Below are 12,717 nucleotides of genomic sequence, written 5' to 3' on the forward strand. Positions count from 1 at the left end.
AATTACAACATAGAGTCCATGCACATTACCTCCTCCCGGCACTTTAATTCTCCCAAATATTTAGCCCAAGTGCCAACAAACCGAACATTGAGTCAAAAACAAGTGGAAAACCAACATTTGGCAAAATATATAGTTAATTAAAACTGTTTTCCACCTCGTTTCGACCATTAAAAATTTCATATCCAACATCCCAAACCAAAACTCCAAAACTCGGTTAAACCTAAACCGACCCTACCGCAACCGCGAAAACAATATTTCAAAATTTCCAACCCAACAAACTAAAACAATGCACCAAACCTTACCAACCCGCACCCAAAAACTAACTCCTACACTAGTTCTTAACCAAAGCCGACAACCAACTAACCAAATCAAAGCAAAAACTAAGACTACAAATACATAAAAAATACAAGAATACAAGAAATCATACCTTTGAGTGAAGCAAACAAGGATTAAAGTTGCAAAAATTTGGAATTTTAGTGTGATGCAAGTGACTTGAATGGTGAAGAATGGGTTAAAATTTATGGTGGGTTTTGATAATGTAATGATATTATGATGAATTTATGGTTTAATTTGGTGAAAAGGGTGAAAAAAATGATGGATTTAGTGAAGAAAAGGGTTATGGTTCATGGGTTTTGGGTGAGGGAGAAAGGGTGTTTTACAAAAAATTGAAAAAAGTGGTATAAAATGGTTAATTCCTCGCGTCTTGGCCTGCATTACTTCCTCGCGTCACGTGGGGGGGGGGTCTTCATACCTCGTCTCTCGGCGCGACGAGGCGTGTTTTCCATAAAGTTACGAATTTTTGAAGCCTAAATGCCTTAGAAAAATTTTCAAAAAGTTACAAGGTTTAATTTGGTGAAAAAGGGTGAAAAAAATGATGGATTTAGTGAAGAAAAGGGTTATGGTTCATGGGTTTTGGGTGAGGGAGAAAGGGGGTTTTACAAAAAATTGAAAAAAGTGGTATAAAATGGTTAATTCCTCGCATCTTGGCCTGCATTACTTCCTCGCGTCACGTGGGGGGGGGGGGGGGGTCTTCATACCTCGTCGCTCGGCGCGACGAGGCGTGTTTTCCATAAAGTTACGAATTTTTGAAGCCTAAATGCCTTAGAAAAATTTCAAAAAGTTACAAAGTCTTTTTATGCCCATTTTATGTCATTTGTACGTACAAAACTTACCTGGAACCTCTTGAATTCTCGTCAAATCCTCACTCCATGATGGTGATCATTCCTTGAAACGACGCAAACAAAACTACAAAAACTATTGTTAGTGACTCAAAGAAAATATAAAAACTGAAAATAAGATAAAATATACAAACTCTACACTTGAGTTTTCTCTCAAGAACCTCTGCGATGATTCAGTTCGATGGATGGAGAGGAGTTTCCTCCACCTTGGTTGAATCCTCTGGCCCTCCAAGATAATGCTTTAAGCAATATCCATTCACTTTCCACGACATTCCATTGTCTGGATTCTCTAGCTCCACCACTCCATACGTGAAAAATTCTTTCACCAAATATGGTCCCGTCCATTTTGATCTCAGTTTACCTGCAAATAACTTCAAACGAGAGTTAAATAATAATACCTTATCACCTTTCTTGAAGTCTTTACCTCCCTTCAAACGTCGCCCATGCCAAACTTTCGTCTTTTCCTTGATATCCAACGATCGGGAATATGGCGCATCACGAAGTTCCTCCAACTTATGAATTTGAAAATACCTCTTCCTCGCAGCCTAGGTAAAATCAAGATTAACCGTTTTCAATGCCCAAAACGCGTGGTGCTCTAACTCAGCGGGAAGATGCCATGCTTTACCATAAACCAACATAAATTGTGTAGTACCCGACGGTGTCTTATACATGGTTCTGAATACCCATAGCGCGTCATCTAACTTCTTCGAATTATTCCCACTGTCTTCTCTAAATTTCTCTTAACCCTTCTATTTGCATTCTCGACGTGACCATTCGTTTGAGTATGGTGGGCAGTATAAGTGCAATGAGTAAATCCATAACGAGCCAATGCCTTTTCCATGATGAGGTTGCAAAAATGAGTACCTCGATCACTAATAATCGCCCTTGGAGTGCCGAAACGAACAAACAACTTTTTGAGAAACTTCACAACAACTCTAGCATCACTTGTGGCCAATGCTTGGGCTTCAAATCACTTGGAAACATAATCTATCGCCACTAAAATATACTTGTAACCACCGGAAACAGGAAACGGTCCCATAAAATTGATGCCCCAAGCATCAAAATTTCAAGAGTTTGTATGGGGTTTTGGGGCATCTCATTCTTAGATGAAATATTATCGGTGCGTTGACAAGCATCACACGTCTTAACGAACTCCATAGCATATTTCACAACCGATGGCCAATAAAAACCACAATCAAATACCTTCAGAGTTGTGGCGTGCGATCCATGATGACCTCTCGTCAAACCTCCATGAACATGTTTTAGAATATTCAACCCTTCTTCTTTCGTCACACATCTTCTAAGAATCCGATCACCACCAATCTTGAAAATAAAATGATCATCCCAAACATACTGAGTAACATCCCAGTAAAACTTCTTCTTTTGTTGTGTAGTCATCCCCTTCAACACAATGCCAATAGATAAATAATTAGAAAATCACTGAACCATGGCATACCTTGCTTTTCGACCGCAAAAAAATCAATCAACTCATGTGAGAATCTATCTCCAATCTCTTCCTCACGAATCTCTTCTCTCTTTGGATCTTCTAAACGGGAAAGATGATCCTCTGCTAGATTCTCCGCCCCCTTCTTGTCTTTGATTTCAATGTCAAACTCTGAAAGTAGAAGAATCCATCGTATAAGACGGGGCTTCGCGTCTTTCTTATGAAAGAGAAAACGCAAAGCTGCATGATCGGTAAAAACGGTGGTCTTTGAAAGCACAAGATAGGACCAAAATTTGTCAAATGCAAACACAATGGCTAAAAGTTCTTTTTCGATGGTGGTGTAGTTCTCTTGGGCATCATTCAACGTTTTGCTTGCATATAAATTGTAACATCCCGTTTTCTCGTTTCGGTTAATAAATAAATATGAGTTACTATGAGCTGGGCTTGTGTTGGGTTAAATAGATATGAGTTATGGACTTGGGTTAAAAAGGAAAGAAATAAAGACCATGGGCTTAAGCCCATGACCCATCATATATAAACAATAATTACTCCATAATCCATTCATTTCGCATATTTCATACACCACCCAAACACACACTTAAACTCTCTCTCATCTTTCTCTCTTTCTCTAACCGAAACCAAGAAGAAGAACCGATCCCGACCCGAGGTAATGATAGTATGATATTGTACGGATCCAAACCCACAAGATATTGTCGCGAAACGATGAGCCGACACCCTCAACCGTTAAAGTCACGAGATCCGGATGGGATCGGGTATAAACCGGTTAAAATATGAGCTTAGGAGTCACCCTAGCTCAGATCTGGATCGAACGGGACGAAAAACGGTGAAAACGGTGTGAAAATACGTTTTTCCGGCCACCGCCCGTTTTTCCGACGATGACGGCGCTGGAAAAGGTGTACGAGATAAGGGAATGTCAGAGAATGTTTTTGACATTCTCTGACCTAACCCTAATTCGCTAACGGAGAAATAACAAATTGACAACAATTTGTTATGTCAGTTCGTTAACGAAGAATAACAAACTAGCTTCATTCGTTAAGCAATTTGTTGTGTCAATTCGTTAAGGAAAGAATGACGAACTAACCTCAATTAGTTAAGGCCATTCGTTAAGTAAGGGATGAATGAACCTAATTCGTTATAGAGTTCATTCGTTAGCCAGACCAAACGAATGAGTCCATTCATTATGAAGGTCTGTTCGTTATAAGGGCCAATTCGTTATAAGAGTCCGTTCGTTAAGAAATAACGAAGGAGCCTCCTTCGTGATGACGAACTAAAGTTTGAAAGAATGACATAAAGGTCCATGGACTTAGATTAAAATGGATTAGTTACAAATAAGCCCTCGAACTTTTTGAGTTAGAAAATAAAATAATAAATTAAAATTCTCATGAAAAATATGTTAAGACAGTTAATGGAAATAAAATGTGTTAAGACAGTTAATGTGTTAAGACAGCTCGACCCCAGCCAGGGGCTCTGCCACATGGACCCTGCTAGGGGCTGCCGCCCCTAGAACCCCGCTGCCAGGGGTGCTGCCCCCGAACCCCGTTCGTTGAGCTTATAATTAACTAGAAACTCGATATGGGTAGCGATAGTTAATTTATACGTGTAATTGTTATACAGTTAGTCACACACAGGTAAAGAAAGGAATAACCATTAACGGTGAACGTAACCGAGTTCAAGTGAGTTTCTAGCCCCATTTCTTGTTATGTTTTCGGGGTTGTGTGCATACTCGATGTGATTAGTTAAGAAACTTATCCTAAGTGAAAAGGTTATGCCATATATGATTTATGTGAAAGATACGAATGATTGCTTGTCGGTACATGAACGATCATCGGATATGGCATGTACCTTCAGGTTATAATTACAGATATGAATGTTATATATAATGTATGAATGATATATGTATGTTATGAATGAATGTAAGGGATGGCTAGGTACAGAAGAAAGGGAATAAGCCCTAATAATACTCAAGGTAGAAAGGGAACGGACCCTAATAATATTCGAGGCAGACTAGAGACCGAGCCCTAATAATACTCGAGGAAGAAAGGGACCGGACCCTGATAATATTCGAGGCAGAAAAGGGACCAAGCCCTAATAATACTCGAGGTAGTAGGGCGTAATGCTCTTTAAAATGTATGAGTATGTAAAGTATGAATAGATGTAAAGAAAGTAAAGAAAGGATGGAACAAAGAAAGAAAGTATGTGCTCTTGTATGTACTAAAGAAAGATAAGCAGGTTAAGTATATACTAAGTATCCACGGATGCGTATGTATAAGCATGTGAAAGTACTGTATGTTACTTGATTAACAAGAACTCACTCAGCATAGCTGACTTTTAGTATGCACGGAGGTGAGTAGGATGAGGCAGCTCGCTTAACGTGGGCATATGACACGGGAAGGAAGAGACTGGCATCTCAAGGAAGATTGTTATGTTTTATGTTTAATGTTTTTAAGCGTGAAAGTTGTTGTTTAAGACAAGTTACGAATTATTATGTGATGTTTTATGAAAGATTTAATATTCCACGAAAGTTTTATTTAACTCTGATGTCTAGAACCGTGTTTATGAATAAATCCAACGTCCAATGTAGGGCACTGGTGACAGGGCCTTACAAGTTGGTATCAGAGCAAAGTTCGAGAGAATTAAGCATCCTACATGCTTAGTCTCGAACAGAGAATGAGATTAAAGTAAGAAAGGAAAGAAGATGCCAGTTCAAGATAGCCATGTGTCACTCAATCAAGCTCAGTAAAGGTAAATGTATGATTAAATAATGTATGTTAATGTTAGCTTAATTGCTAAAGAAAGGATAGGACCGAAACTTGTCAAATGCAAACACAACGGCTAAAAGTTATTTTTCGGTGGTGGCGTAGTTCTCTTGGGCATCATTCAACGTTTTTCTTGCATAATAAATCGGGTGAAAATGTTTCTCACGCCTTTGCCCTTAAACCGCCCCAACTGCATAATCACTCGCATCGCACATGAGCTCAAAAGTCAAGTTCCAATCGGGTGAAACAAGAATAGGGACACTCACATCAAGAAATTGAACGCCTACAAATATTCTTCATCGAAAACAAAGAGAACATCTTTTTCTAATAGTCGGGTCATCGGGCGGGTAAATTTTGAAAAGTCTATAATAAACCGCCGGTAAAAACTCGCATGACCAAGAAAACTCCTTATAGCCTTAACACTTGTCGGTGGAGGAAGTCTACTAATCGTATTACTGATCCACCTCTATACAATCTCTTGAAATCTATGACCCAAAACGATCCCTTCTGTCACCATAAAGTGACATTTTCCCCAATTTAACATCAACTTCGTTTCAATGCACCTTTTCAACATCGTCTCAAGATTTCCCAAAAACTGATCGAAAGAATTACCGTAAACAAAAAAATCATCCATAAATACCTCCATGGATGTCTCAATCATATCCTGAAAGATGGCCACCATACAACGCTGAAAAGTGGCTGGAGCATTACACAACCCGAACGACATGTGACGATACGCAAACGTGCCATACGGACATGTAAAAGTCGTCTTCTCTTGGTCTTTCGGAGCAATTGGAGTATGAAAATACCCTGAAAAACCATCAAGAAAACAATAAAAATTGCTGACTTGCAAGACACTCCAACATTTGATCAATAAACGACAATGGAAAATGGTCCTTCCGAGTGGCATCATTCAATCTCTGATAATCAATACACACACGCTGACCGGTGACCGTACGTGAAGGGATGAGCTCATTATTATCATTCATAACAACTGTCATACCCCCTTTCTTTGGAACAACTTGGGTCGAACTTACCCTTGGAGAATCTGAAATCGGGTAAATCAACCCGACATCCCTCAACTATAAAACCTCTTTCTTAACATCCTCTTGCATGTTTGGGTTAAGACGCCTTTGGGGTTGAACTACCGGTTTGACTCATCTTCCATCAAAATCCGGTGGGTACAATAAGAGGGACTAATACCTTGAATATCCGAAAGTATCCATGCAATCGCCCCCTTGTGCAACTTCAAGACCTCTATCAACTTTGGCTTCTCTTCCTCCGTCAACTTGGAAGAAACAATCATGGGCAAATTTGAAACCTCTTCAAGATAAGCATACTCTAAATGTGACGGAAGAACTTTTAATTCCAATGGAGCGGGTGTTTCTACATCTTTCTCACAAATAACTTCACTAACCTCCGTAATCTCCGCCAAGCAAGAAACACTCTTCCTTCAACTCTTCATCCACATCCATCCCAACAAGATCGGCTCCACATATGTAATCATGACATGTGTCAAAACCTGGAATAAAAGAGTTAAGAAAATAAACCGAATGGCATGAACCACTAAAATCATGATGATCACACTCGGGTGCTTCATCGACTTAGCAACGTCATAAGGAACATTCTCATCACCAACCCTAAGTGTGATCCTCCCATCCTACATATCAATAAGAGCCTTCACCATTCGCAAAAACGGACGACCAAGAATAATGGGAACCCTTTTGTCAGCCTCCATATCAAGTACCACAAAATCCACCGGAAACACAAATTTGTCCACTTTCACTAGGAAATTCTCAATAATACCCCGCGAATATTTAACCAAGCGATCCTCCAATGACAATGACATGCGAGTCAGTGTAAGCTCGCCCAACTCCAACTTCTCATACAACAAATATGGCATAAGATTAATACTAGCACCCAAATCCACCAACGCTTGATTCATCATATCACTTCCAAACATACACGGGATCGTAAACACACCAGGATCAGACAACTTTTCTTGGACCCGATTCAACACTACCATCGAACAATCCCCGCTAAGAGGAATAGATGAGACCTCTCCCAACTGATCTTTTCTCTTGAGCAAATCTTTCAAAAATTTTGCGTAATTTGGCATGTGTTGGAGAGCTTTAATAAACGGGAGATTGATCTTCAACTGTCGGAACATATCTAGAAAATACCTGTATTCCCTTATGTACTCTTGATGCTTTAGACGAGCGGGATACGGGACATGGGAAAGATCAATGATGTGTGGTGGCCGGATTTCTACCAGCCTTTTCTCAACTTGTGGCTCAATAATTGGTGTTTTACCTTGTGTCTTACTCGGAACTTCCATATCGATCTCTTCATCAACCTTTTCCTCTTACTTCAACTCTTTCTCTAACTACCTCGGGACCCAAAACCCTTCTGTTGCGAGTAGTAATGGCTTTCAAATGAGAGGCCGAATTCGGTTGAGTAGTACCAGAAAACTGTCCATGCGGACTTTCGTCGAGACGCCGAGTTATATCACCCACGGACATTTGAAGGTCAAGTAACGATGATTGTTGATTCTTTTAGAGTAGGTCGTGCTCGGTGAACTTTTTCTATGTATCTCTCCAGGATTTGTTTTATCATATTCTATAAACGTCCCATTCCACCACTCGAATCCTGCATATTATTTTGAACATTAGTACCATTGTTGTTATTATTATTAAAATACTGACCTTGTCCTTGATTATAAGTATTTTGAAAGCCAGGTGGTGCGCCCGACGGACGCCAATTGGGGTTAATCTGATTCGGGTTCTTGTTGGTGTTCCAATTCTGATTGTTATTGTTGTAATTGTTGGGAAATATGTTCTGACCAGCAACAAAATCGACCTCTTAAGTCATCAACGGGCTCTCAAAAGTACCATGTACTCCCCTACAAAACTCACACTTATCCACCTTGGTCGTAAGTTCCTTCACTTCTCTAGTTAATGATTCCAAAGCAGCAGCCACACTAGTATCCAGATTGACCTAGTGCACACCTCGAGCAAATGAGGCTGTACTAGTGATGGGAGTGGAATTCTCGAGATGTGGCCCTTTAGCGTATTCTGATTGAGCAAAACTTTCAAAAATCTCGTTAAATTCGTTGACATTCTTTTTAGCCATCAGATTTCCTCCCGCAGCCGTGTCGAAACGAGCTTGGGTTTCGTAGTTCAGCTCATTGTAGGACTTCTCAACGAGAGCCCATGGTCACATGGTGTAAGACCATTATATGAACAACAAGACAATAGATTTTCAAAGTGCTCCCAAGAATGACAATATGGTTCATCCGGCTCCATGTGAAAGAAGTGGATTTGATCACGAAGGTGAGCTGCTTTTGTAGGTGGGAAGTATTTCTTGATTAATGCTGAACATAGTGCTTCCCAAGTGGTGAACGTGCCAAGTGGCTGAGTGTCAAGCTAAAACGCTGCCTTTCATGCAATTGAAAAAGGGAACAAATAAGAAAAAATAGCATCTTCGATAGCACCTTGTAAATTAAAAGTTTTAAGAACACGGTAGAGTCGGTTAATGTGTGCTGGTGCAATATTCGTCATCATGTCCATGAAATTGGTTAGCTTGGATGTAAGAGTTCATGAAGTATGACGGAATTTTCCATGAGTTTGGATTGTTGATCTCGATAATGATGATGGATGATTGGTTTCCGGTGAAACCATTAAAAGCTTGCGCATCAACAGTTCTATCATCGGCCATTCGGACTTCTGTTTGGCTTCTCGGACTTGATAGTGGTGAACTATGTGGTGATGACTTTGGTGTAGAACCAGCTTCTGACGGTTGTTTCTCTGCTGACGAGCTAGCCTCGAACTTCAACGAAGAAAATCAAAGATTATCCAGTGGTGGTCCTTGCGAACGAAGATGTGGCATATACATGAAAAAAAGCAACAGACCAAGTAAGTAGACTTAAAATATTAATTAAAACAAAAATAAACTAGAATTTAATTAGACTCTTACGACTCAAACAAAAATAAAACAATTAGCACGTATGTAGCAAGTAAGTCTAATCAAAGCTAATAACACAATCACCAAGAAATCCCCAGCAATGGTGCATTTGTAGATCCCAGATGTTGTCATAGGTACGTTTCTAGTAAACGGTATTGCTTCTTCCGTATTGTTTGATTCATGTGCAAATAAAAGTTTTGTAGCTACGAAATTTAGTAAGTTAGCAAAATGAAATGTTATCGTGTGCCTGAAGCTTTTAAAGTAGAAACCATGAGTGAGACCCCGGTTAGAATATTGAGAATAGTTAAGTATTGTAAGATATAGTTAGAGGGGCGCGAGTTCCATGTTACCCTGTATGTTATGACCTTAGGAGGATTCGATGTGGTTTTGGGAATGGATTGGCTATCTGAGTTTGAGGCTCAGATAGTGTGTAAGAATAGGTTGATAACGTTAAAGTCCTCGGATGGTGGTACGGTGACGGTTTATGGTGATAAAAAAAGTTCATGGCTTAATGTCATTTCGATGATAAAAGCCGAAGGATTGATAAGGTAGGGTGCGGTGCCTACCTGGCGTATGTTGTCAAAAGCTACGGCCTAAACGAAAGAAGTGAAAGATGTTCCTGTTGTGTACGATTATCCAGAAGTGTTCCCTGAGTACCTTCTAGGGTTACCAACGAAGCATGAGATAGAATTTCAAATAGACTTAGTACCAGGAGCACAGCCCATCGCGAAGGCACCTTACCGCCTGGCGCCGTCCAAAATGAAAGAATTGATGTCCCAACTACAAGAACTCCTCGATAAAGGTTTTACAAGACTGAGTGTTTCCCCGGGCACACCAGTGTTGTTCGTTAAGAAGAAGGATGGAAGTATGAGAATGTTGTCTGATTAACTATAACTCACTCAGCGTAGCTGACTTTTAGTATGCACGCATGTGACTAGGATGAGGCAGCTGGCTTGAGGAGGACACATGGTAGAAGAATAAGAATCTGGCATTTGAAGACATGTGATGTTTTTATTAAATGATGTTTTAATTTGATAAACAAAGGATGTTTAGTTTGTAAAGATTTGAACGATGCTGTAATATATGTTTGAAGTTTATTATTCCGTGAAAAGGTTTAATTAACTCTGATATCTAGAACTGTGTTTATGAGTAAATCCAACGCCAATGTAGGGCATCGGGACCGGGTCCTTACAATATCACACCATGATCAAGCCATCATGGAATTGTCATATAATTTGCAATTCTGATCATGTAGTTTGCTATACAGATTTTAGCATGAACAATTGGATTTTATTAACTAATCATACAATAAAAAAAAACTACATGTTTTACCACAGAAGCATTTATAGATTATGTTTCTCAAGCAATTTTTATTATATTGTTTACCTTGTATACAAAATTAACAATAAATCAGTCATTATAAATTGGTACAAACAGCTCATCAAATTACGCAACAAAAAGTATTGACTTTGACTTGGCTAAGATAGTATACTAATCCAAAAGCAAGGCTAATTGGGGTTAGATTTCTAAGTCAAAACATGAACTCTAAGTCATAGTATACTAATCCATTTGGCTTTGTCATTATCAAGTTATTTAGGTCAGAACACAACTTCCCGTAACATATTTGACACACAATATTGTATAACCAGAAAAATTACGATCCATATGTATAAATATTAGTTTTCTTAAAAAAAACTCGAAGTAGTATAACTTAGCATCAAGAATCGATCAAAACCATGTATCATCGAATTACAGGCAAACCCATACACATGATTCATTAACAATATTATAGAAAACTTTAAATCATGTAGGGTTTCTCATCAAGAACATAGAAGAAGAACAAAGAATTGAGAGTTAAACGACAAGTACTTACGTAATGTGAATCCTAAAAGCAAGAGATAATCAAAAGCCTTCCTAATCTCACCAAGAACACCAAAATCGCCCAAAGGGAGTGCAATAATCGATTGGAGACGGTTATGGGTGATTTTGTGAGATTAGGGTTTGGAAAATCGGTTTAAAAACAAAATTCCCTTACTGGGCTACTGTGCACGAAGGCCACCCCATCGTCGTCGTCGCATAGAGCGATAGATTATATATATATATATATAGACACACACACATACAAACTAATATTATAATACACAATTATCATATAGTAAAGCACGTAACACATAATCATATATCACACAACAATTAAAATAAAAAAGATATTAATGTAATCGGTTTGACATTAATCACCAATGCATACATACAGACTCGTGCGTGTGATCACTCGTTACAGACTCATGTAAATGTTATGCATGACGTGTAATGTCACACCCTTAAACAATTTGTGTAGGGTTCGATTACACTAGCATCCGAGAAACCCCCAATTCGTCTTCAGAACCAATGCCCTACATTTGATTGAACCTCGATTTCCTCTTATACTAAGATTATTGGAATCCTTCGAGTTTAATTGACTTGATTGTGTGAATCAATTGGATTAGGGGAGAGGATTTCGCGCCTAGAGCATTGTGTAGGTGTTTAATTGATTAGCTTATGTGTATCAGTTGGATATAGCAAGAAAAATTCGTGCATCGAGTTGTGTGTAATAATCACAGAGTGAAATCCGGTATACAAAAGGCGTTCCCCTTTTATTAGCTACACAACAATTACTAGTATACCCTTTCAAGCAATTCGAATTTGGTTAAAATGTCTAGATATTTACCAAAATGCCATTTTGTAACATACACCATTGAACTTTGTAATCAATGGTTATGATTTACTTCTCGCACTTCTCGCAAGATCCATCCCCTATATATATATATATATATATATATATATATATATATATATATATATAGGGAAAGGTTCATGTGCATTTTAATCTTAACATGAGAATGTAGAAAATAATGCCAATTTATAAAAAATAATGAGAACGTAAGAAACAATACCAACTGCAATACCAAACTGCAATACCAGTATACATAAACAATTACTTGTAATAACAAAGAAAAAAAACCTAAAAATTACAACAAAAGAACCAGAATCAAGAACAAAATAATAACAGCAAATACCAACAAATACTTATAACATCAAAAGAAAAAAATTAATAATAACAACAAAATATAAATTAGAAAATACTTATAACGTCTCATAATAAAAAACTAGCAAATACGAACAAAAAATTACAGCAAACACCTATAAAAATAAACCTAATAATAACAACAAATTGGTTCTCACTGTTTTCATGTTAAGAATAAAATATATTTGACCATGTTTATATATATATATATATATATAGCAAGGTTATAATAAGAAGTAGATTTTTCCTAAAAAGTGTAAAAAGTGTGTTTTTACCACTATATCTAATAAA

The 12,717-nt window shown here is 38.2% G+C and overlaps 1 protein-coding gene across 1 annotated transcript; it reads right to left on the reverse strand.

Annotated features, from left to right (window-relative positions):
* Positions 1 to 1,351: 1,351 nt before the first annotated feature.
* On the reverse strand, positions 1,352 to 7,737 carry LOC143569075 (uncharacterized). Its single transcript, XM_077055093.1, has 10 exons — positions 7,330 to 7,737; positions 7,147 to 7,278; positions 6,987 to 7,059; positions 6,817 to 6,921; positions 6,111 to 6,209; positions 5,582 to 5,682; positions 2,635 to 2,839; positions 2,533 to 2,579; positions 1,603 to 1,723; positions 1,352 to 1,539 (listed from the first exon to the last, which is right to left on the reverse strand). The coding sequence occupies exons 1-10, from the start codon at positions 7,735 to 7,737 to the stop codon at positions 1,352 to 1,354; spliced, it is 1,479 nt and encodes a 492-aa protein (XP_076911208.1).
* Positions 7,738 to 12,717: the final 4,980 nt, after the last annotated feature.

This window comes from Bidens hawaiensis, unplaced genomic scaffold (genome assembly GCF_021521415.1).
Source record: "Bidens hawaiensis isolate Kalapana, Puna unplaced genomic scaffold, B.hawaiensis_p1.1 tig00000097_1, whole genome shotgun sequence".
Classification (NCBI taxonomy): Eukaryota; Viridiplantae; Streptophyta; class Magnoliopsida; order Asterales; family Asteraceae; genus Bidens; species Bidens hawaiensis.